Genomic DNA, 23,661 nt, shown 5'->3' on the forward strand with positions numbered 1-23,661 from the left:
AACCCTAGTCCACACACTGGATGAACTTTAGCCCAGAAGCAGATAGTGAAAGCAGTTTGTGTGGAATGGCACGTTTAGGTCCATCTTCGATTATAAGTAAGTAAACCGGTGTTTAACAAAGTTATCTAATTACATTTTAATCAACAATGCAGAGAGAGGTGATTTTCTTTTTTGTTTTCACAGGTGGTTTTTCTGAGTTGAGGGTAAGTGTGCTGTATCAGTCTAAGCAGTGGAAAAAAGGGGATAAAAAGGTTTTGACCACAATATGTTTATTTATTGTTATTCTAGATTAATGAAGGAGCAAAGGTCTATTTGTGGGAAACCATAGGTCTGCATGACACATTTACACGCATACATTTGTTTACATAGGACTGCCTTTTAGTCCTTTGACTAAAGGACCGTTGATTTTTGATCTCATCTGACTGACTTAAAAAGACTTAAAAAGAACAATATGGCTAAAATAACAACTAACCGTAAAAATAAATACAATGCTGTTTCTGACTAAACACACTACACACAAAGCTTAGCCTGTATTTGCTCATAAACACCTATTAATAAGTGGAGTGTGTACGATAACATGATTTTTGCTTATGTTTCACAGTCAACAGGAAGTATTATGAGTGGCAGCTGTCAGTTGGCCATCAGTGGCTGAAAATTGAAAAAGACCATGTGATTGAGACCCACTACTGCCACCCAGGAGCCAAGGGAATCAGTATCAATACAAGCCATGGGTCAGTGTGTTGTGATCATATCTGATAGGATCAGCAGCTTTACGAAACTGAAAGTGAGCATGTCATTGGTTAGAAAAGGACCTTAAAGTATTTATATGGAACTTTTTACTGGGGGGTGAAACAACCTTTAGAACAGTGTTATAGAGTTCAGTAAAGCCATAAAATCAACAGATCAGCTGATCTCAGTGCCAGCCCACATTACTGGAACATACCACTTCCTCGTCCATGCATCCAGTATGCAAGCTGCGTTTGACCCGCCCACCTTAGCTCCTCCTTTTGAGGGTTTCCCCTTTGTTAAATGATGTAAGGAAATGTAAAGGTGGGGAAGTCACAGAACATCATGTCAAATATAAACTACTCCCACCCATGTTGTTTAGAACATTAACAAGCTTCACACAGATGACTGGATTTTGTGTTGTCTTTCAACAGGAAGGTGTTCATAGATTTTGATAGGTTACAGACGAATGACCCAGGAATGAAGGTGCGGAGACTAAGCTTCCTTCCTCAGGGGCAGACGGAGGACATAGGCTGGTACTTCAGAGATGGTCAAGTGTGGCGTGAATATGGATCCCAGGTGAGAAAAAAAATTATAAATAAACTCACATTGAGTTTACGTGAAGGTTTGATCCCTTGAGTGTTCCATGTCATCCTCCCCTTCAGGGTTTAAGCATGTTGTCGCCATCAGTCAGCAGCAGAGAAGTTGAACGACAGTTCACCCTGAACCCTCAGGGAACCTTTGCATTTTCAGGCTGCGTGATCAATTTCTCAAGTATGTGCCATTTACAGTGATGTGTTCTTGCTTGCTCTTTTATACAGCTACATTTTTATTTATTTATTTGGTTCATTTTGTAGACATGACCGAGTTCCACGCCTTTACAGGATCTTATAGGAGGGTGCGCAGGCGTCCAAAATTTACATCCAACACTGGAGTGTAAGACTTTTTTTTCCCGCTGTCAGACTGCAAAGTCTTTGCAAGCTGAGTAAAAATAAAGACTTTAATCCACAGAGATGTCAGTAAGGAAAGCAAAACTTCTGTATGATTGGGTATATTCATTTCTTCTCACTGCAGACTTGGCTCCACTTCAGCCCTGCCCACAGCCGCCTCCTCTCAGACCTACAGGTGGGAATTAATAGGAGATTGCCCAAATTGGACAGAACACCAAGCACGTGTGAGTAGGTCGTCCAAACATTTCATGTTGTTCTAGCAGAAATGTGATGCACTTAGTGTGGACTTGAAAGATAATTAGCTGTAATTGCTTGGGTTCCCTCAGACCTGGCATGTCCACCACATCCAGGGGCCAATCATGGCCCTAGGTCAGATTTTATATGTATTTATAGCCCTCCACTGCAAACAGAATTAATAAAGTGTAATTCCTCTTTGCATCTCATGGGCGTGAGTGTTTTATACACTCACGCAATACACACAAAAATTAGTCAGATTTAAAATCAACCTGAGATGATGACATTCAGCAGCTTCACTGAAGTTTCAGGTGTTCCAAACAGCTTGATCTTATTTTTTATTTCACCCTCCATATGTGAGAGAAAAGTAGAAAGGTGAGAAGGATTGTTGGCCCCTGGGTGATTTTCCATTAATAAATATGGAACTCTTGGGGGAAAAAGTTCGGACACCATTCTTTCTAATAATGTGTAACTCCTTCAGTTATTGTGACTGTAAAGATATCTATAATTACTCTATTGTTCAACAGGCTAATAGATGAAATCAGTAAACACTTTCCTGATATGTTTATGGTCTCAGTAGGTTCAAGCCCCACTTATTTCTCGTAAATTATGGTCCTGTTTAGAGAAAAACAGATTTTGCTTTGTCTTAAAATTTTTGACGTTTAATCTTTGCCCCACTGAATTTACACTAAATGGACAAAGTGCATTTCTCTCTTTATTTGTGTTTCTTTCGATATGTGGTGTGTGCAGACATGTTTATTTGACAGCAGTGGTATTGAGAGACAGTACCAGTTGAACCAACGGGGCACACTACACTTCAAGATGAACAGATCCTCCTACACGCTGGGCTTTTCAGGTATTGTACACACTTCAGAACTGCTCTTCTGTTAAACCAAACAATTCATGCTTTTTTAAAGCAAATTACTGCCTCCTTACACACTGATTACCGATTAAGAATTTGACTAGTTATTCTTTCTTGATAAGACACCTGCGTAAAAGCTGAATTTATATGGAAGTGTATATGCTTTGAATGTTTATAGTTTAAATCTACGGTCCTGATTAATACACTTTGTCTTTTATAACAGTAACTCAGATAAACCTGAGCACGGGCACAACCAGAGCGGTGAGACGACTTAATCAGTGACTGAGCGGACAACAGATTTGTAGGTCGGGGGTCAACTTAATGTTGATCCTACCAGTTGTGTCACTGCCCACCTCAGGTTGACTCTCACGTCACAAGCTGCCTCCTCCCTTCCTGCCCTCTTCACCTCAACAGGCTGATCAACATTTATTTATCCCTCCTCTGAAGTCATTTTGTTTTCATTGCAAGTTTGAATTTTTATCAAGCTACGCTAACATGCAGAGATGCAGTAAATTAAGCCATGTACGAGTTTTCTACATGGCCCGGTTGAGCACTTGTGATAGTGGCTAATGTAGCCTATTCCATATTAAATAAGTGGAATCATTTACAGATAAATCATTGGAGAAAAACTACTTACAAACCTTTTAACTTAAAATCAATGTTATGTTTACCAGTTTACCATAAAATACAAGCAAATCTTCAAATATTCACAGATTTGTGTAATTATTGGACTTTTTAGACGTTTCTACTTTTTTAACCCTTAGTTCATTTGCTTATTTCATGTCATCCTAATTGTCTACAAGCTGTGCATGTAACTCTTTATAAGAATTTATTAAAACTTCCTTTGGCTTGTGCTTCTTCTCCTTAATTCAAGTTTCTTACATTTAGACTCAAAAAGCCAAAGTCAAAGAAATAAGCACCACCCTTTGACAAGATTAGATTGTGCACTTTCCTTTATATGTACAGATTTTCACCCTCAGAGACCAGCACCTTGACACATGAAACAAAGCCCACACTACACATATAGGACAACAGTCATATATAAATGATCTTGTAGAAGAATAAGCTTTCAGTTGTTCCTTTGGGGTTCTGCTAGGATATGTGAAACACACTCCAAAAACTACATCCATTTAGCAATGAAATCAAAAGTGCCACATGTCGATTGAAGGTTGAAAAACATCCATTTACAGACACATTTTTAGTCTGGTATGTGAAAAGCAGAGGAATTAACAGAACCCGGGGATTCAGTTAAATGACTAACACTGCCATTTGTGGCATTTTTATACAAAACCAAAAGGGTTTTGCGATAAAAGATAACACATTTTAAACAATCATCATCATTATTATGGAAAAAACAAAAACCTGTATGACCAATGTACACCTAAAAACCCTAAAATTGTGTGATTCTTGAAAAATGTAAGCTTTAGAATGAGCACACATTAATATCTAATTCTTTAGAAAATTTCACAGACCTATGTTATAAGAGGTCAAAACAAAGTTTTAGTTAAGGAGAGAGAGCTGTTTGAGCCAATCCATATGCACCCTTAACAACCGACAGTGATTATTGCACACAACTCAGCTAAGGCCTCTTAAATATTACCACAACAGAAAAAAAATGGCAAGGCCCTCTCAGAGCAATCCACTTTTAAATAAACTATTTATCTACACTTCATAATATGCCACCAGTACAGGTCTGCTGATAGCTGAAAAGTGCTACAATCAAAATATATTGTGATAATCTTTATTTCATAAACTGATCAACATAAATGGTAGCGCAGAAGTTTCTGAGTCCCTTAAAGATCTCATCAGTAAAAACGTGTTAATATATTTTTTCACTGGTCACTAGAATCATGAGGAATCATAAGAAAAGATGTTAATTAAACTTCAGATCTTCTGTGGTCAAGGAGAGTAACATGCAACAAAGCAAGTTGTTAGAGAAGCAAGTGCCAGACAGCTGATAAAGACGGAAAACATTAATACTTGAGTAACAGATGAGTGCTGTCTAGATTTAAATATGTACCCACGTAAGGCACAATAGCAAAAGCAGTGCATACACTCCTTTATGTAGTGCCTTTTTAAAAAGGACACTGCTTCAATGGTTACTCCACACATCCGACACAGGTTAGTCATCCATACTGCGGTTACAGAAACTGGTCTTGTTACAAAAGAAGGTGCCTGGGCAGTCAAAACTGCTTACTTTAATGTGGCTGCAGAGAAACAGACTACAGAGGAGCTACTTGGTTTTCCTAGCCTGAACTGCAACGGTGGGGCTGTCAATTCGACACCCCCTCTCAGACTTCCTCCACAGAGGAGCCTCTGGGATGCAGATCAGAGACTGCAAGCTTCTCAGAGCCAAAATTCAAGCTACTGTCAGTCTACATTTAGATTACATTTTGTTGTTTGTGGCATTTGTTTCCGAGCCAGCTCTCTGATCATTTTAGACTTGCAGCAATTCTAAAAAACAGTCTGGAAAAGCAGTATAGTTCACATGGATGTAATCAGCCCACTGACTAGCCATTATGTGTTGTAATCAGTCCCATAAATAGTCAGCATGCACCCTTATCCACCTACTACCATCATAATTGGCAATAAGCAGAAAAGACCTCAATTATGCAGGAGCTCTCTAGTGGCTGTCTAAAGAAGTGCATTCCTTCTTTTCCTACCCAAGTAGTTTTTTAACCTAACATAATCAGCACAAGGACGCCAAGAAGCAGCAAATTCAAGTAAAAAGTAAGTGAAAGTAAAAATCAAGCCTAGAAGAAATTAGAAGATTATGCCTCCACTTTCCTGCTTGCCTCTTTATGCACTATTTTTCCTGTTGAGCAGCCCTGCTCTACTGAGCCCACTAGCAGTGAGGTGACTACCTACTGTTAACAGTCATAGGAATAATAACAACAACCGATAACGGCAAATTAACGGGGTGATTACAATCCAAACAGGATTAAAGGTACGGAAGCCTGAAAATGACCAGATGAGACACACAGTAACCACTTTTTAAAAAGATTTTTTCTGCCAATTGTGTTGACTCAGATGTCACGTGTTCAAGAAGTGAACTGCAGTCCATCCACTCGATCATTCATGTTATAAACACAAACCCTTCCTGAATAATCTGAGTTGGAATTCAAGTCAACCCATGTGGACTCCCAAGAACGTCAAGTACAAAAACAGTAGGAAACCCCCAGCATAGAAGAAGAAATTTCACCTCGATATTCTGTCCTTCTAGTCAAGTAAAAATGGAATTCAGGTTAGTTTGCCAACAGAGAGAGTCAGAACTTAAGCCAGGTCAGATTAAAAATGCCAACAGTAAGACCCTTGAAAGGACTTTAAATCTTCACATTCAGTCGGCCTGTTCTTTGAGAATTCAAGGCTCTTCTGTCCACAGTCATTAAAAGAATATACTTAACCTGGAGTCTCTCTTTAATTCTTGTTTAGCCAAATAAGTCTTTCAGATCATTGTTGACAGATGCACTATGTTTTATCCCACTTGGGTTCATGCTAGGGGCAGCAGCAGCAGGTTGAGCAAAGTTCTGAGGGCTGAAAAAAGGGTTTGCTTGCATCCCAAACCCACCGGGCACCCCTCCCATACCAACTGACACACCCTGCATCTGAGTCTGAGGGTTCTGGGGTGAATTAAACTGACCAAGCCAAGGGCTGCTGGTTCCAGGTGGAGCTTTGGGACCGATCTGGTTAAGAGTGACTTTGGACTTGTTGGATGTAAAAAGACTGTCCAATGCTGACATGTCAGGAGGTTTATTTGTTTGTCCAGTTGTTCCTTGATTCTGTGTGAGGGATCCAAAGTTTGGGGTGCTGGTGGTGGTGGCCATTCCACCGTAGAGGCTGGGACCTGCAGGTCGCATGCCCATCCCCATGCCTCCTGTCTGGAAGCCCATAGCTGGGTTAAAACCGTTTGAGACCGAGGTTCCCATGGAGCCGACCATTGGACCGGAGGAGGGGAATGCAGACATGGTGGATCCCTGCACTGGGGCTGGTCGTGCTGTGTTTGCCATGGACAGAGATGTCATGTTGCTGAGTAGGCTGCTGGTCAGATCCTTAGTCTGTAACATAACAAGTAGAATGATTAGTGTTTGAGCACGAGTGTGTGTTTGTGTACGCAGATATTTTCAGGCTTTACCTGCGAGTTAGAGGCAGCAGTGGCTGGTTTGATCGTCTGTGGCGCTAACGGCTGCTGGTTCCTCAGTTTGGCTGCCTGTTCCTGCTCTTTAGCCAATCGCTGCTTCTCTTCTAGTGTGAGAGACACCTAGGGGTGTGCAAAGGAAGAAAGAAAATAAGCAAACCAGGCTGCATGCTAAATGAACAAAGAAGAAAGCGGGTGGAAAATAATCAAAAGAAATTTATTGTATACTCTGTTAGGCTGTGAGACTGGTGCTGCAGATCCATTTTCCTTCCCATGAACCCCTGTGCCACCAAAGATGTCATCAATCTGAAAGCAAAAAGGAGAGATTTTAAGAGAGGCTAACATTTACAGCCACCTTGTCAGAGCCGATGACTGTCATGAAATCAAGCAATCACCTGGTTGCCAGAATTAGGTGGGCTCTTGTTCTCCTCTGCTTGGCTGAGTGGATTTGATATGTTCATGCTCCTGTTAAATGACATTTGGAAGTGCTTATTTAGTCATAACATTACCAACAGTACTGTCTTTTAATTGCTCTCTATTAAAGATTAGAACTACTTTAAACATTCTAGGACATTTGTAATTTAAAAAACAACAACAACAAAAAAAATCACCAATAATATTCATAGTCATTTAATCAAAGATAATTAGGAGTTTTACTGTACGTGGTGAACTAAATTAAGACAGACACCTCTGCTGCTCCTGCATGATGTGTAGCTGCTCCAGCTTGGTCTTGTGCTCTGTCTCCATGCGGCTCAGCATGTCACGGATAACCATCATGAAAGAGTTAAACTGGAAGAAAGCATATCAATTACCATCTAATGTGTTATATTAATATTTATATAAAGTTTTCTGTTGTTTTTAGAAAGTTACAGTTAAATAACATAAATATTATATCAGTTTGACTGTGCAGTACTTGATTGAGATTGAGGTTGTTGTCTATACTGAGGGAGACGAGGTGGGGCAAACTCTTGGTAGCAAGATGCTCTTTGGGGATGCCCAGCTTCTTGTGGCTGAATGTACACTTATAGATCCCTAAAGTAAAGAGGAAGTAAGTCAAATAAAGAATTCTTAAGAAAAACAAAATGTGAAATGATATGGTAATATGTGTAACTTCCTCTGAGGAGGGGAGACGCTATGGTTTGTTTACCTAAGATGCCCATGAGTACTGCTGGTTCTCTAGAGGGGATCTGTTGCAGGAAGGGCAGGATCTCATCAATGACATACCACTTGTCTAGATATTCTAAAATCTTCCCCAGGCACACGAGAGAGTTCACTCGCACCTACACATCGAGACAAGCAGACACACGGTGACACAGCAAATTACAGCATTAAACAGGAAACACTGAAACACATTTATGCATTTCAGTCAGTAGCTAACAACACTGAAAACAAGAATGTGGCATTTTCAGAAAAGACAAAGGCAAAGTAAAGCCTTTTTAATAAAACATAATTTTATGAAAGCTAACAGCTCGAGAGCAGAATGACCAATGTAGACTCACAGCAAGTGAGGATGTCTGTAGGCAGGCTGATTTGATCCGAGGGATGAGAGAGTTCTTCATAGATGGGTAATCAATCAGGTTTGCAAAGGTTGGGATGATGTTGAGGCACAGCTCCTGCTCAGCGAGAGATAATGTTATTAAATGTGACATTTTGATAATGAGTTGGAATTCATTCTTACTGTGCTTGCAACACTAAAAGGAGAACTAAGAGTACAGGCAAAAATGAATGTCTCAAACTGACAAAGCGCTATGCTAAAAATAAACACCAATGAAGTAAAAATTAGCAACTACTCTTATAAGCAGGGGTGCACATAAGTGGTCCGCAGGTGCGCATTCGCTGTCAAAATAAAAAAGACGCGCACCACATAAGAAGTTGCAACGCGCGTTTGCGTACATATAAAAGGCACTGTTTTTGTCCGCTAGAGTGGGATTTTCACGGCATATTCTGCACCACATCTCTGTGCGTTCATCATTTGTTTGAAGCCAGCTCACCTCCTGCAACCACTTTTCCGAGAATACGCGCTTCTTTTGCGGTTCGGACTCCTTCTGACATTTCTTTGGAGGTGGAGGAACACCAAAGTAATTGCTTAAAGGAGCTTGCTTCTTCGACATCTTTAAGAGTTCTAAACAAATGTCTGTCCTCCTCCAGAAAATCTTATGTACGCAAACGCGCGTTGCAACTTCTTATCTGGTGCGTGTCTTTTATTTTGACAGCGAATGCGCACCTGTGGACCACTTATGTGCACCCCTGCTTATAAGCTGTGTCCCAATTCCTAGGCTGCATCCTTCGAAGGACCCGGCCTATGCGGTCTACGTGGGCCGAGTCCTTCGAAGACCGAGTACACCGGAAGAGCGAGGCTGTGAAATGGGACGGTTTAGCCTTCAGATTTGCGTCATCAGCTGTCTCGGTAGAGTTTAAGAAACTCAGCTGTCAGCTTCCTAAAATATAACAGGACACTGGAGTAAATTCTCTACCATCTCACACTTCTGTTTAATCAGTTTTCTGTTTGACGTTTATTAGGCTGTGTGAAAACTATAACTTTAATCTCAGCCAAACCGATTTACTCAGGAACTAATAAAACACTGAAAAAAGCCAAACAATAACATTTTTAAATTATCCAAGTGACTTGTATATCATGTTTGACCTTAGTAGCGAAAGACCGCTGGGGGTTGAAAATGATGTGCCGGGAGTTCGCTGTTCTCATCGGCTCTAGTGAGCCTCGACCTCCCAGTCAGCTATTGAGCTGGCGGGTAACAGACATCTACGAAAACGTTGGAGTACTTTTGCAAATATGTGATGTCTTGATAAATCAAGCAGATATTTGAAGTTTACACACCTACATTCTCGCCTGAAAATATGTTAAAAGTTTATTTTGTGACCCAGAGAGAGTAATATTAAAGCAAAGTAGCTGCCGCCATTGTTGGAAATAGGTTGGGCCACGAAGGATACACCGACCCATCCTTCAAATTTGGGGAAATGACAGACGCATTTGTTGGCAGCATTTGGAGCAGCATTCGAATTGGGACAGCCTTCGTCACCTGGCTGTGACGTAATCAGCCTTCAAATGCGGCCTCCAAAGGATGCGGCCTAGGAATTGGGACACAGCTATAGTGTTTCTAAGTTAAACAAAGGATATCTAAAGCAACAAAAACAAACCAGGCATACCAAGAATGTCTTAGATGCAGTTTTATAACCATTCTATGTTTTTTCACAAATTATGTGCACAGTAGCTCCTTGAATCATCATCTATTTCACCATTTCTGTTTCCCCTGTGTACCTGGATCTGTACTGAAGGGGCTTCCAGAGCTCTGTAGACCATGGGCAGCACACTATTCTTTATATCATCTGGTGGCGTTTTAGTCAGCAGTAGGTCCATCTTTTGCAGGAATATCAGCAGAATCTGCACAACACAGAGGCTCAGTTAATAAAACAAGAGTCAAAAGGGAGAAAATACTAGCCTATGTTCAACAGGTGAGTACAGTGGAAGATGGAAGTAAAAGACTCATTCCAGTGGTTTTAGTACAGCTTTTAGTATCACTAACAACATAACACATACACTAAGCCGATGTTACGAGAGAATATTCACAGCAGAAAAACCACTCACCATATTGCTAGCCTGAAGAGGCATGGGAAGAAAAATACAGAGAAGTCTTGATAATGCGACAGAACAAGACATAAAGCACCATGCGTTTTAGGCAGGCTATATACAACTGTTCAATCACGTATCATAACTCAATTACACACAAAGTGGGAAAAAAATATCATGCAAACAGAGTTTTTAAAACAGATATACCTCCATACCTGAGGATCCATCCTAAGACGACATGTATATTACAAAAGTGAAGTTTCTTAAAGCACCAGTTGTTGCAAACGTGCACAAGTTTAGACTAGTGTATGTGTCAGGTTACATTTCTGTATACCTGAATAGGCTCTTGCTGCTTGAAAACAGGCGTGAGGTCGGGCAGGATGAGGCGAACATACTCCTCCTTGGTGCACTCTTCAGCAATCAGCAGCACGTTGGGAAGCACAAAGGGAACCATGTCCGGATTGACGAACTCAGAGGTCAAAGCTGGCAAGATGCGATATACAACCACTCTCTAAAGAGAAGACATAACAGAATAGGTAAAAGATTAAATGACATGACTAATATCAGTCATAAGATCGAATGTAACACAGTAATACTGCTAACTCAGTAGTAAACCAACGTGTTTATACAAATCCTGAAAATGAAATCTCCAGTATTCACACTGCAAACAAGTCTTTGGGGGGGCTTGTTTGCAGCATTTACCTTTGGTAGCTTGGGTAGGACTTTGGGGAGTCCTTTGTAGAACTGGGACTTCTGTAGGTTGTCCCTCTGGAAGAGGGAATCAAAGTACTGCAGCGTGACTGCACCAACATCATCAAAAAATGGGATCTGAAAAACACACACAAAAAATATTTTTCCTCAAAGGAAGGCCTATGGACGGTGGAATGATATTCTCATGCAGGCAATGAATATGCAGACCTTAGTCATCTGGTCGGCATCAGGCCGGACATTAGGTGTGACACTCAGCAGCATTTTGACATGCTCCCGCACCTCCTCTGGGATCTTGCTCAGCACCGCTGGACTCATGCTGCTCAACTACAATTGAAAGACAAGAATAAACCCCATAACAGTAACATATACCCAAGTTATTTGTATTATAGTTGTAATTTATTCCATAATTTATCAACACATTAAGTCCACATTAGTTTAGAGGAGCTTGTCTTGGAGTTTAGACCGTTACTGTCATGGTTCTCTTGTGCCTGAACTATGAGTTGGTAAATGACTCAGATCTGAACAGATGACAGTAGCTGAGCATAAAAACTAAACAAACCAGGTGGAGTTTACTTCTATACTGTCCATACTTTTATTCTCAAGGCAACATTGGTATCTTGGCACAGCTGCACATCATTTTTTTGTTTACTTCAAACATCTGCTCTCTAATGACTGGTGACAATCAAATCCCGTTCGCAGGGAATTCAGCTCAAGTGGAGGGCATCAAGGAACAAAGGCAAAAATAAGAGGAGGGTGGAGAAAGACAGATGCACATGCCAAAAAAAACAATGCCTCCAACAAGCATTTTTGAGAATCAAAGCCAAAGACTAGTAGTCTGTGCAAAGGTTTGTTTGTTTTTTTGAGCAGCAGTCATTAAAAAAAACAAAAACAAACATGTCTACAGTACAGCTTCACTCACCTGGTCCAGCTGCCTGCTGAAACTCTTAAAAATGTCATGCTTGTTGACTTGGAAAACAGGCTTCCCCTCATTGAAGACAGCATGCATGACCACGCCCAGAGAATACATGTCAGAGGCAGCGTCACAGCTAACCGACAGTATGTACTCGGGAGCCAGGTACTCTGGGTTGGGTAGGCAGAGTGGAGGAAGGTTGGGCTGCCACTCTTTACATGTGTACTTGGGCTACAGGAAATTAAAGCAAGACGTCAAAAAGTTGTAAGATGTTTTTCTGCTAGAGCTTCGTGACGGCAAAAAGCCAAGCAGGCTGAAAACATACCTCAGCATCTGACGGGTTGTTAGAGGAGATGCTGAAGTCAAAACCCATGATCTTCCACGCACCACTCTTGTTGAGGATAATGTTCTCTGGACACAGATTGCCATGGACCATTTTCACCCCGCTGTGGAGAAAGGACAAACCCTCCGAGATCTGAAGAGAAAGAAAACTGAAGTTATTGGGAAATCTGAACAAGATAAATTAATTATTAATCATTGTTTGCCTCAAACAACCAAGATACACCAGTATTATCAGTTTAACTGGGTCAACATACATTTTAACACACTGTAAATGAGTTCCGGGTCATAAAGTTTAAACACAATTCTGCACTGCTGCAGTAAAAGTTGTGTAACAACCAACTGATGCCAAACACTGCAGGCATTTCTTTTAAGGTCTTTCAGCTTAAATCCCCTGCTTTATATAACAGATGAGAGATGCTCTGAGGAAAAAAGATCGAAAAATTAGGACCAACGTGGGTAACAGAGACAATAAAGGAGGTGGAGGTGAATGTAAAATGTTCCCTGGCATTACAGCCTGTCATAAAACATCATAATTCTAAAAGGTGAGAGGCAAGGCTTGGCATCAAGCAGGTTCAACTGGCTTTGAGAAGAAAGAGCATGGAAAATGTTTTGGATCTCCAAGCATAGCACTAAGAAAAAGAGAAGAAAAAAGACAAGAGGAAGTGTGCACTAAATAAACACCAGTATTTCTTGCTCTGTAACCTGCAAAGAAAGACTGAGAAGTTGATTATTGCAACTACATTATTAACCAGTACTGTTGTGTAAATAAATGCTTAATTAAAAGCTTTAAGTGTCTAGTTTGCCATGTGCTTTGCTCAGTCTCAAATTAATATAGTGACAGTAAATTGATCCCTTTAGTGTGCAAACGTAAGCTACCCTTCATTTCTTTATATTTTAATAGGAAAATGGGAAACAGATGTAGACATTTATTGATCTATTGTTCTGATTTATTGTTCTGTACTCTGTTAAGATGACCTCCCACTGCTTCAGTAAAGTTGAGGTCCAGCCTCTGGGGAAGCTAATCTATGACTGATAGTGTTTATTGTGCTTTTTTTCTATCCAGGTATGCTTTTTTTCCCCCCAAGTCATTGCCGACCAGATGCTTTCCAGTTGATGTTACCTGGTGGATAAAAATCTGATGGTAATGTTCTGGGTTTATAATTCCATCAATTCTGATGAGATCCCCAACACCACCGCCTGAAATGCAGCCCAAAACCATGACAGGGCCTCTACCGTGTTTTACATATGTCTGTAAACACTCATTGTTATACCTCTCTCTTGACCACCTCCATACATATTAACGATGACTTACAAACATTTAAAGTTTGAAATCTTCACTCCATCAGACCAGTTGCTACTAATTTTCAGTTGTGTAATTTGGCATTTTTCAGCCTTTTCTCTCTGTTTTTGTTCCTTAAGAATGATTTCTTGACAGCTTCACTTCCACTGACACCATTTCTGATGACGCTTCAGTGAACAGCAGATGGATCAAGTGAAGGGACACATGAGTGTCTCAGGTCCTGTGTCAGGTCTTTTGGTTTATTTTTTTTTTCTTAGTTCTTAAGGATATAGCTTTCAGATACTGACAATCTGCTGTACATAGTTTTATTTAGGAATGCTACTTCTTTTGTCCTCCACTTTGTCCTACTGGAGTGAACTGAAAATGAAGAAACAAGAGGTCGCTCAAGACTTTGGCACAGTCTTCTATGTTTGGGGTTTTAGGTGGGAAAACAAAAACTCAACACATGTGCTATCAAATCTGACTGATCTTTTTTTAAACTTACTTATCAAGAAACATGCAGCCATAAAAAAAAGAAATCTATTCTGCCTACATGCTCACCTGTAGCAAGCCATACTTGGTCTCCACATCATAGAGCTTGTACTCCTTGATGTCGCTGGGCACAGGGCTGGGCAGGTTGTCCCATTGGCCAAGCACGTTGGACAGGCTGGCAAACACCGGCTCTGTACAGAATGCCAAGCAGTCTCTGAGGGCCAAATAAATAAATGTCATCAGTTCAATTCAAAGCAATAACAGACAGAAAATAAACAAAATAGAAAGAGTAAAAACAGACGGAAAAGAATTATGAATTTAGAGCTGTCATGGATGAAAAGAAAGAAAGCACAAGGCCTTAACCTTTACTTGCCATGATCTATTTTCATCTCAAATGTCAAGAGATCCTCTGAGCAGTGACTCATTCAGTTTCATCCATGACATACATACATGTGTGAATTTGTGTGCGTGTGTGTTAATCACCGTGACTCTTCCAAGGGATGCTGAACAGTTAGGAGACGGGGGTGACGCAGTCTGGTTAACTGTTGCACGCCTCTTTTCAGTGAATCGATGATTTGGTCCTTCTCAAATTTCTGATACTTGTCGATCATTTTCTTGTCAAAAACAAAAACTGCTACTTCCTGGAGGGTAAAAGACATACGAGGACATGGTGACAGTGCAGTTTTCAGTCTCAGATTCATTCCTTTTCCCCTTTCAGCACAAGTCGAGTAAATCATTTATGAACTTGGATCAAATCTAAACTTGTGTCAAGAGGTGGTCTGGTCAGAGAGAGAGAGACACTGACAGACACACACACACACCTGTTTGGTGGACTTCTTGGTGCCATTATAGATCCTCCAGCTCAAGCCGGGACCTCCGCTTGCAATGTGTCGCCCGACCTCAAACTCCCGTGTCACAGGGTTACCCATAACAGCGCTAGTGACATCGGCTGTCACCTTAGTGACAGTGCTTTTCAATTTGTTCAGCATGGACTCCATGTTCAGGCTCGACCTGACAGCTGAGATAAAACATTGATGATGATCATTAAGCTACAGTCAGTCAAATGTGGAAATTCTTTGCAGTTTTTGTAACCAAGCATGTTACATGCACATTTACAGTACACTCCACTATTATTCCAAATATGGCAATGCCCCAAATTGCAAGTTGGCCATGCAAACTGTAAATTCAGTTTGGATATTACGCATCAGACCTTATTCTAATGATAGAATTTTTCAATAAAGATGTGGAATGGTGGTAATATTAGATTCAGTACATTCAGTTCTGGTCAGTAGGAGAAAAAACAAAAAAACAACTTCTTTTCAATGATATAAAAAGACTTTGATATCAACAGGTCTTTGGATTTCTGCAGATACTGAAGAAACACCTTAAAAAAAAAAGACCGTGCTTGAAGAAATTAAATAGGAAAGCTGTGTTTACACAAAAAAGCCCAATAATGAGATTCATTAAATCAGTTCCTTTTGCAAAAGATCAGTAAACTGCGGCCACATATCAATAATTTAATTAAAATATGAAGCTGTTTCAAATGTGTTTCCTTTTCCTGTTTAAGAATAGGCCTTTGTGATTTGACTGGTGACCCTACTAAGAAGCCTCTAAAAATGCGAGTGTGCATTCCCAAACCTGTTCCCTGGCTTTCCCCCCGTACTCCTGTTTAGCAAAACCTGCTACTAGATTAAGTTGAAACTGGTGGAAGGCTTCGCAAAAAGGTTATTTTCTTATTTTGTCAGCTTCACGGGACTTGAAACACGAATATTCTGTGTAGGTAGTTGGTGAAAGAGACATCTGTGTGCTTCTGGCAAAGCAAAAGCCTTCAACAATCCATTAGACATGCACTAATGCACCTGCTTGAAAATTTGCACATCAAAGTCCCCACCAGCGTCCTCCCTGTGCTGGCTGAGGAGAATAAGCATAGCAACGATCCACGCTGTCCCGAGAAATATAAAATGACTCAGAGCAAACTGAGCCACACCATATTAATGCGCTCTTTCAAAATAGTCTAGAGTAAGACCAAGTTAGGCAACAGAAACCCAGACAAAAGAGCATGACTGATGATTGTGAAGCAAGTTTTTTTTTGTTTGTTGTGTTCGTTTTTTTAAAATGCGAACACTTCCTTCAGTGTTCTTAATCTTTCTTGAGCAGCCTTCTAGACCTTTGATGTTTGAACTGAACAAGCTCCCAGCAAATCCATACATTGCCACGTAAGCTGCAGTTTTAATAATTAATTCTTTACAGAACCCTACATTTAAAGTGTTATGGATGGGTTTAAAATTTTCAAAGCACAGTAATTCTTAATAAAACGTTTTATAAATGCTTTCAAACTTAAATTCAATGTTGACTTTGCTGTGGTTTGCTGGAGGAGCAGCATCGGAGCTGCTGACACCAACAGACTGAATAAAACAATTAGGAAAACCAGGGTCTGTGACTGACTGCAAACTGGATGTTTTTGAAGCTGTGGTGGAGAGATGGTCACTGAACACATTTTTATCCATCCACAGATAATCCAGACTAGCCTGTTCACTTCCTGGACAGGCAGTTGCCAGACAATATTATCATTTCCTCATCATTTCAACTACTGTTACAGCAGAATTTTCCTATTATGGGATAAATAAAGTATTTCTCATCTCATCATGTGCAGCATCACATAGCATCACCTACCTACTTTCGAAGCTGTTAGTGTTCTAGGATTTGTCCCTCAGTTTAAGAATCTAAACCTAAAACCCTGATGCTTCATTTGAAGATGTGGCAGTGCTCTGAAAAATGCTGCAAAACTTCTAAAGCACTAAAGGCAATCAGATTTGAAGATTTCATAGAACAGAGAGCATCATAGCCTATTTTACCACGCCACTGCTTCTGTCTGGAAAGAGTGAAAAGGCCAAAAAACAATGGCAAAAATATCAGTACGCATGAATAGAAACCCATGACCCTGTTTTTCTTTGCAACAAGCTTCCTGACTGTCTGCTGACGAGTAACTAAATTGAAACGCGTGATTTACTTGACTGTAATCTATAGTAATACCAGTTGCTAGCCTAATAAAGTCGTTAGTACCTTAGCAGCTGGTCCCCAGAGAGCCTGTTAATATCATGGTGGATTTGTGTATGAAAACTGGACGTATCTAATAACAAGTAAGTAATGTCGGCAGGAATGAATAAGTTCTTACTATACGACACGATCAAGCCACATATTAGCATGGGTTTCAAAGTGTTATGGGTCACTCGGCGTGTCTGTCAGATCTGATTGTGAAATACCTTGATGTTAGCCGAGTTAACCATCTTGTTTTGCACACAGCCAATGTAAACGAGCACTGATAGCACGGCTGGCAGTCAACAGATATCTTTCCAATCCTTCTGTTAACCCTTTACCTACCTATGTCGCAGACATCATCGTTGCAATATGTTGCCTTTTTCCCCACATGAACACGGCAGTCACCTGCCCAAGCTAACTAGCCGACAATGCGCAAGTAGACAGTGACGTTCCAGTCAAACAGCGATTATTTCTATATAAAACTTCCACTTCGAATGCCTCCAGCTACTTACCTTAATATTAAAAAAGGGTCTCCGATTTACTTCCTATTATAAGTGGACTCTCAGCCGTACCGCTGTCAGTAATGGCTGTGAAACACAGCCCCCATGTCTTCCAGTAGCATACGAAATGAGTTAGCTTGGTACGCTAGTGAACGAAGAGCTCTACTTCCGGGTTTGTTAATGGAGTCAGGTGCGTCAACGTCATCAGATACTTTTTTTTTTTAAACAAATAACCAGTTCGAGGTCGGTTTAATTTTATCTAAGTTAAAACTGAACTTATATACACGGTCATTATTTCACACTTTGTCAATTTATTCAAACAATATGTTTATAATAAATTATTAGAAAAATATAAACCTATGAATACGAATACGCATTTTAAGGATTATTATGTATTTAGAGGATAATTTAGGCTTGGTTACAGAGCGACAGGTTACAGAGTTCCTGTTTCAAACGACAGGAACCAATTTGTATTATGTATTTGAGAATAACAAATAATAAACCATCAAAAGGTTGTTCTGTGCAATGTGTGGTGCAACCACGTTACCAATACTCTAAAACCTAAAAAAGTAGATTTTAAAAATGTGTTTTAATAGGTTCTTGACCAATAACTCAAAGATAGTCACCCTCATACTGAACACTCGAATATTTATTAAATTTCAGACTGGAATTAACTTAGTGAGAAAACATTTGCAGTAATAGTAGTGTTGAAAATCCTAATCAGAAACAGATGAAGTGTGTCAAAAAAATCATAATTTATATTTATCCTCACTATGCCATTACAAAACATTAACTTCTAGTTTGCACTGTGATACATACACTGCAACATCTAAAGTTCTAGAAAGGCTTTATTAAACATGTTAATCTGACACAAAGTAAAGTATGTTTCAGCATCATAAAGTGCATTTTTAAGATGATTTCAGTGTTTCTGAAATAAAAGATGATAAAATGAGACCACATTTTTTATTACGACCAAGTCTTCATTACAGTGATGCTTATAATTTTTAAAGAAAAATTACATCAGTAGCGTATCCAGTTAGAGTACCACACTTTTTCCAATGAGGTCATAATGTCTATCTTTCAAGTAAAAATCCTAAAAGCTTCCAATTAGAATAGTTAAATTATGGCACTAAATACAGTCATTAACCATAAAATTATACATGAGGATTAGCCTAACACCCTTCTTTCATTTAATAATAACATTTTTTTAGAATGTTCACAGAAAAAGAAATTATTTCAACAATTAGTGTTTTTCTTTCAAGTACAGCTACCAAATCAAGGCCCCAAAATGGATAACATCTTTACATCTTTTTGTGATGTAGAGAAATTAATGCTTAATCAAAACGTACAGCCCCAGAAAAGCACAACACTATTCCCAAGGCCTGATGCACACTGAAAAAAAAAATGTTTGGTATTACACATCCAAATAGAGCACTTCAACCTAGAAGCACAAGTTAGTACACAAGCTGTTCACTTAATGTTGCAGCAAAACAACCATCTGATGGCTGAGAGAATTCATATAGTATTGAAATTTAAGTAATCCCTTTACACCCTTTTAACACTTGATTTTAACCTGCAGTAAATCTAAATTGTAGAATGTAAAATCTGTGCCAACGATCAATTTTTTTTGTTTAAATTACACTTCACTTACCATTATTACAGGAATTATACAATAAACAACATAGTTTTCAAACTAGTGCAATACTTTTTACAGCAGTTGTTCACCAGAACTAAAATTTCATTGCCTTCAAGTTAACAGCACATTTAAAAATAAAAGTTCAGCTATCATTACCTCTTGTAGTATGTATCAACCTCAGGATGCCATCCCCACTCTGCATACTACACAGAGGTGTAACCATATGGAAATCAGTACTTCCATGTTCAGTTAGAATCATAAAATGCATTCAAGTTTAACCTTTTTTTTTAACTCCTGAAACTGCGTGAATTTGTCAAGTACACCCATGAAGTCAAACCAGTCCCAGCTACTTGTGTGTTTCAGAAAGTGCTAGAGAAGTGCTGCAGAAAGACCACAGGGTGATGCTTTTCAAACTCTTTGAGCAGCCTCCTCTTCTCCTTGGCAGACATCCTCTTGCTCGAGGAAATGTCATGAAGAAGTTGTTTGAGGCTCTTCAGGGTGGTAGCCTCACGCTGGTCCTCGTATTCCTGTGGAGTCACCTGCTGGCAGAAGGTGAACGCTGCAACAAAACATGAAGAGGATTTCATGTTTTTTTTAATAGAGGATGCACAGTGCTCGGGAAGAAGTGGGTTTTTTTTGTTTTGTTTTTTAATGTGGATCTGGAGCAACAGTGTTTCCAAATACAGTTAGGTACACACAAAAACTGAAGTACAGTGTATCTATACATAGTGAGCTGTTATCTCATCCGATGGTGTACTGTTTGATGGTTTGCCAGAGTGTAATTAACGTTGAACTTACTAGCAAATGAGTCAGGATCTTTTCCCTGCTGCACAGTCCTCAGTGTTCTCCTCACAGCTTCAATAAGGGTTGTAGGCGTCTATTATTATTGCAAGATAAGACAGTAAAAGGAAACACTGTAACAACTACCAGGTACTTGTAGAGAGATTAAAAAGTAAACTTAAGGCTGGTTGAAATCCAGACAGAAACACATGTTTGTCTAAGAAGACTACTTCAATATAGTTCTGAGAGCACAGAATTTTACCTTGAAGAGCTCAGAGTGATTGTCCATGAGAAAGAACACCAGCGCTTCACTCTGTGATCGAGTCAATTCATGATTCTGAACAAGAGCTCTCTGAAATGTGCGGCACACCAAGGATCTGTTATCAATCTGAAAGGACAAAAAATAGGTTTAAATTCAATTCCATTCATAATTTTACAAAATAAAGCTACGGTACTATCAGATTATTCAGTGAAACAGCTTCAAACATGTTCAGTTATTTTCTATATGGACTATTTGCCTTTTATTATTCTATACGAGTGCAAAAAGATGGAACTGGCAGTGTGGTTTAGAGGATGCTGCTGACCTGTTTCTGCAGACGGCAAGTATCTGAGCGAGCTGCTATCGCCATGAAGGCCAGAAGTCTCTGCAGTTCATCTCTCAGACTTGTTTCCAGCAGCCGCAAACACAACTGAGATGCTTTGATGGCATCCTGCAGCTTCCCTTCATCTGGAAAGCAAAAGACACAAGCAAAATATTAACCTTCATGACTGGAAAAAAACTGTGGTACAGATCACAGCCCTGTCACTTAATGCTCCACACCATAAATCAGAAAGTCACTATAAACTTAAACTTAGCTCTTTTGGTTCTTACCCAGTAAATTCAGAACTGCAATATGTATGTCCAGGTAACGCCCTGAAATGAGTGGAGATTTTTCTTGTCCACTGTAGTATTTGGCAATGGTATCAAACAACAGCCTCTTCTTGCTTGTCATATGTTCTGCACTGGGATCCTCCAAAGACGCATTTCCAAATTGCAGGCTTAGCTGTTCTCCTGCAACCACGATCAGCTGGTCGGGAAAGAGTTCCAAACAGTCTGCTGCTGCTGACAGCCACTCATCCAACCTGGAAAAAAAAAGTATGAAAGAACATACTACAGGTGTAATGGAATATATGAACAAATAGGTCCCAAGCTAAAGTGCAAAATCCTCAACGGGATGAATCAGAGGACTGACTGGGGTAGGGGAATGGTGTCAGACAGCTCTCGTTCCAAGCATGTGTTAGAGATAACCAGATCCTGGTTGGCCAGAGGAGCTTTGCAGGCTTGGGGATGAACTCTTTCAGGAGAGTTAAGAATGCAGTCCAACACTGGCAATTCTACTAACTGCAGCAGCTGCAGCACAGTTTGCTGCTTCCAAACCTGATCTGACACTATGGAAGGAAGAAAGAGCAAAATAAACAAAAACAAAAAATTTAAGAAAAAAATATCTGTCCACTTGAAACTACCGCCCCCCCCCCTTACTATACTGGCACATTTGCTCATTACCAGTTTTGGAAAGAAAGGTAGAAGATGTGGTGGTTCTGTTGAGAGCTGCAGAAAAGGATGGCTGCAGATTGATGGCCCTTAGCAATCTTTCCACCCTTCTGTCTGATGATCCAACAGCAAGAGGATTGGCAATTGTTCTTAATTCATTCAGCCTCCTGAAAGAACAGGAAACATTTGGATGATAGCAAACACTTTGGTTCTGTGTATGTGTTTCTTTTTTCTAAATAAAAATCTAAATACAAAATGTTGTAATATTTAGTATGAGTGTTGATGTTTATAATGTCTAAGCTATGAAGAAAGTGAAATTAGAACATTAAGATAAATGCAATAAATTTACTAAAAAAAAAATCATAATACCCCTATTCTGCAAAGATGAGAGTTTCAGAGTTCAGATCAGCACTTTCAGTGGTGTTTCACATGCTTTAATACTGGGAATAAATGTAAATTAAGCGCCAATGTAACATAACAGAGAGGATTTTATGTAAAACTCACCTTGAGCTCCTCTTCCTTTTTATCTCCTGTTGTTCTGGCAGTATGTTTTCCTTCACATCAGAATTCGAAAATCCTTTATATTCCAGAAAACGGTAAAGACTGCAGCTGCTGTCCTCAAAGGCCACCTCCTTGTCCCTGCGAAACAGCTTTGTGCCTACTGGTTCAAATACCTTTGCCTCCATCAAAGCCTGACAAAGCCGAGCAGCTTTGAGACGAGAAACTTCACTTGTGCAAAATGCCACGTTCTGCATCAAGTAACTGAGAACTGCGTCCACAGCGTCTGAGCCTGTGAAACATTCAGCATAAACACGTAAATGTCTCCTGCAGCTGCGTACTTCCACTTGAGTCTGTAGGGCTTGGATGATGTTGTGCCACAGCTGGGTAGCACCAAAGGGCCCAGAGAAGCCTGTTGGTAATTAAAGAAACAGAGGTTTGAGGAAAAAGTGACTCCAGTGGGTTTAAACTAGAACTTGCTTAACTGTAGCCAAAGGTAATTGTTGGATGTTAATGACTTGTTGAGAAGTTTGAAGGATAAGGGGAGTTTGTAATATCTCCTCCATCTCATTAGAAAGGGTTAGGATTACGACTGTTGTTGTGATTTGGCGCTGTATAAATACATATTGAATTGAACTGAAATTAATTGAAGTAGTAAGTAAAAGCTACACTGCACGTCATTACCACGGTATTACGGTGTTTATGTACTAATACTAATACTAATGTATTTGAAGTACTTTACGAGACTATTTCAATTTTATACTTTATTTTATAAAGCTACAGTTGAAAGTGTTTGTGGTGGCAACCGTGTTTATAATTATCACCAGTTCCATCTAGCATGTGTATTAATAGCTATGCTATGTTTGCATAGTCTTTTTTGTAAATGAGAAACTCGCTAAAACGAAACGTATTTAGAAAAAAAAACACTCATATCTTACCATGCTGTAGATTTTCACGAAAGCTTCGAGTTTGGCTGTTCAACCTTCTAAACCGAGGAGTCAAATCAAGCGCCATCGCGAAACTCTATGTGTGACGTAATCACGTTCTTCTTCGTCTAAAATTAACCGACTTAACCCCGCTGCTGCCCCCCAGAGGCTACAATAGCCACACGTACAAAAGACCATGAGTTTTTGTTATTTTATTTGTTTTGTTTTGTTTTTTTAAGGACATTTTTATAACAATGCCTAAAGTCGAATAAAAATCAAACTTTTACAGTTGTTATATTTAAGATGTGCTGCCATTGGAAACATGCTGAAAAGACTCAATTTTTCATAAGTTATGCATCTGGACATCTTTTCTCAAGATGTCATATAACCACACAATGACCACACTGTACTATTAATATAATAAAATCCTTCCACCTAAGACCCGTATATTTTTGGGGGGTCTTACGTTAAGGGAAATAATAGCGAGCACAGGCGTCCACACTACCACACACACAATACTGTGA

The 23,661-nt window shown here is 39.7% G+C and overlaps 3 protein-coding genes across 7 annotated transcripts; 1 reads left to right on the plus strand and 2 right to left on the minus strand.

Moving 5' to 3' along the window:
* Positions 1 to 222: 222 nt before the first annotated feature.
* LOC106098228 (probable E3 ubiquitin-protein ligase DTX2) lies at positions 223 to 4,150 on the plus strand. Of its 4 annotated transcripts, none has more exons than XM_013271205.3 (7): positions 223 to 731; positions 1,161 to 1,305; positions 1,392 to 1,500; positions 1,584 to 1,662; positions 1,801 to 1,900; positions 2,661 to 2,766; positions 2,996 to 4,150. In XM_013271205.3, exons 2-7 carry the CDS (start codon positions 1,207 to 1,209, stop codon positions 3,052 to 3,054), a joined length of 552 nt encoding a protein of 183 aa, XP_013126659.1. In that variant the 5' UTR covers positions 223 to 731; positions 1,161 to 1,206; the 3' UTR covers positions 3,055 to 4,150. The 4 variants fall into 4 exon arrangements, with proteins under 4 accessions (XP_013126659.1, XP_025755320.1, XP_025755321.1 ...); XM_025899535.1 differs by lacking the exon at positions 223 to 731 and adding an exon at positions 773 to 1,050; XM_025899536.1 differs by lacking the exon at positions 223 to 731 and having other exon boundaries at positions 1,057 to 1,305; positions 2,996 to 3,073; positions 3,131 to 4,150.
* Positions 4,094 to 17,939, minus strand: scyl2 (SCY1 like pseudokinase 2). 2 transcript variants are annotated; one of them, XM_005451592.4, is made up of 19 exons: positions 17,779 to 17,939; positions 15,049 to 15,245; positions 14,711 to 14,868; positions 14,297 to 14,441; positions 12,440 to 12,589; positions 12,124 to 12,345; positions 11,412 to 11,528; positions 11,196 to 11,321; positions 10,828 to 11,004; positions 10,512 to 10,523; positions 10,185 to 10,307; positions 8,407 to 8,520; positions 8,055 to 8,187; positions 7,821 to 7,939; positions 7,596 to 7,696; positions 7,303 to 7,372; positions 7,136 to 7,213; positions 6,905 to 7,030; positions 4,094 to 6,827 (listed from the first exon to the last, which is right to left on the minus strand). In XM_005451592.4, the coding sequence occupies exons 2-19, from the start codon at positions 15,223 to 15,225 to the stop codon at positions 6,201 to 6,203; spliced, it is 2,775 nt and encodes a 924-aa protein (XP_005451649.1). In that variant the 5' UTR covers positions 15,226 to 15,245; positions 17,779 to 17,939; the 3' UTR covers positions 4,094 to 6,200. The 2 variants fall into 2 exon arrangements, with proteins under 2 accessions (XP_005451649.1, XP_005451651.1); XM_005451594.4 differs by lacking the exon at positions 10,512 to 10,523 and having other exon boundaries at positions 17,779 to 17,938.
* Positions 17,940 to 18,715: 776 nt separating this feature from the next.
* depdc4 (DEP domain containing 4) lies at positions 18,716 to 23,632 on the minus strand. The gene is made up of 9 exons (XM_003444980.5): positions 23,150 to 23,632; positions 22,218 to 22,623; positions 21,726 to 21,880; positions 21,415 to 21,610; positions 21,054 to 21,304; positions 20,767 to 20,909; positions 20,445 to 20,570; positions 20,201 to 20,279; positions 18,716 to 19,961 (listed from the first exon to the last, which is right to left on the minus strand). The coding sequence occupies exons 1-9, from the start codon at positions 23,223 to 23,225 to the stop codon at positions 19,762 to 19,764; spliced, it is 1,632 nt and encodes a 543-aa protein (XP_003445028.1). The 5' UTR covers positions 23,226 to 23,632; the 3' UTR covers positions 18,716 to 19,761.
* Positions 23,633 to 23,661: the final 29 nt, after the last annotated feature.

The sequence above is a fragment of the Oreochromis niloticus genome, linkage group LG17 (assembly GCF_001858045.2).
Source record: "Oreochromis niloticus isolate F11D_XX linkage group LG17, O_niloticus_UMD_NMBU, whole genome shotgun sequence".
NCBI classification, from domain to species: domain Eukaryota; kingdom Metazoa; phylum Chordata; class Actinopteri; order Cichliformes; family Cichlidae; genus Oreochromis; species Oreochromis niloticus.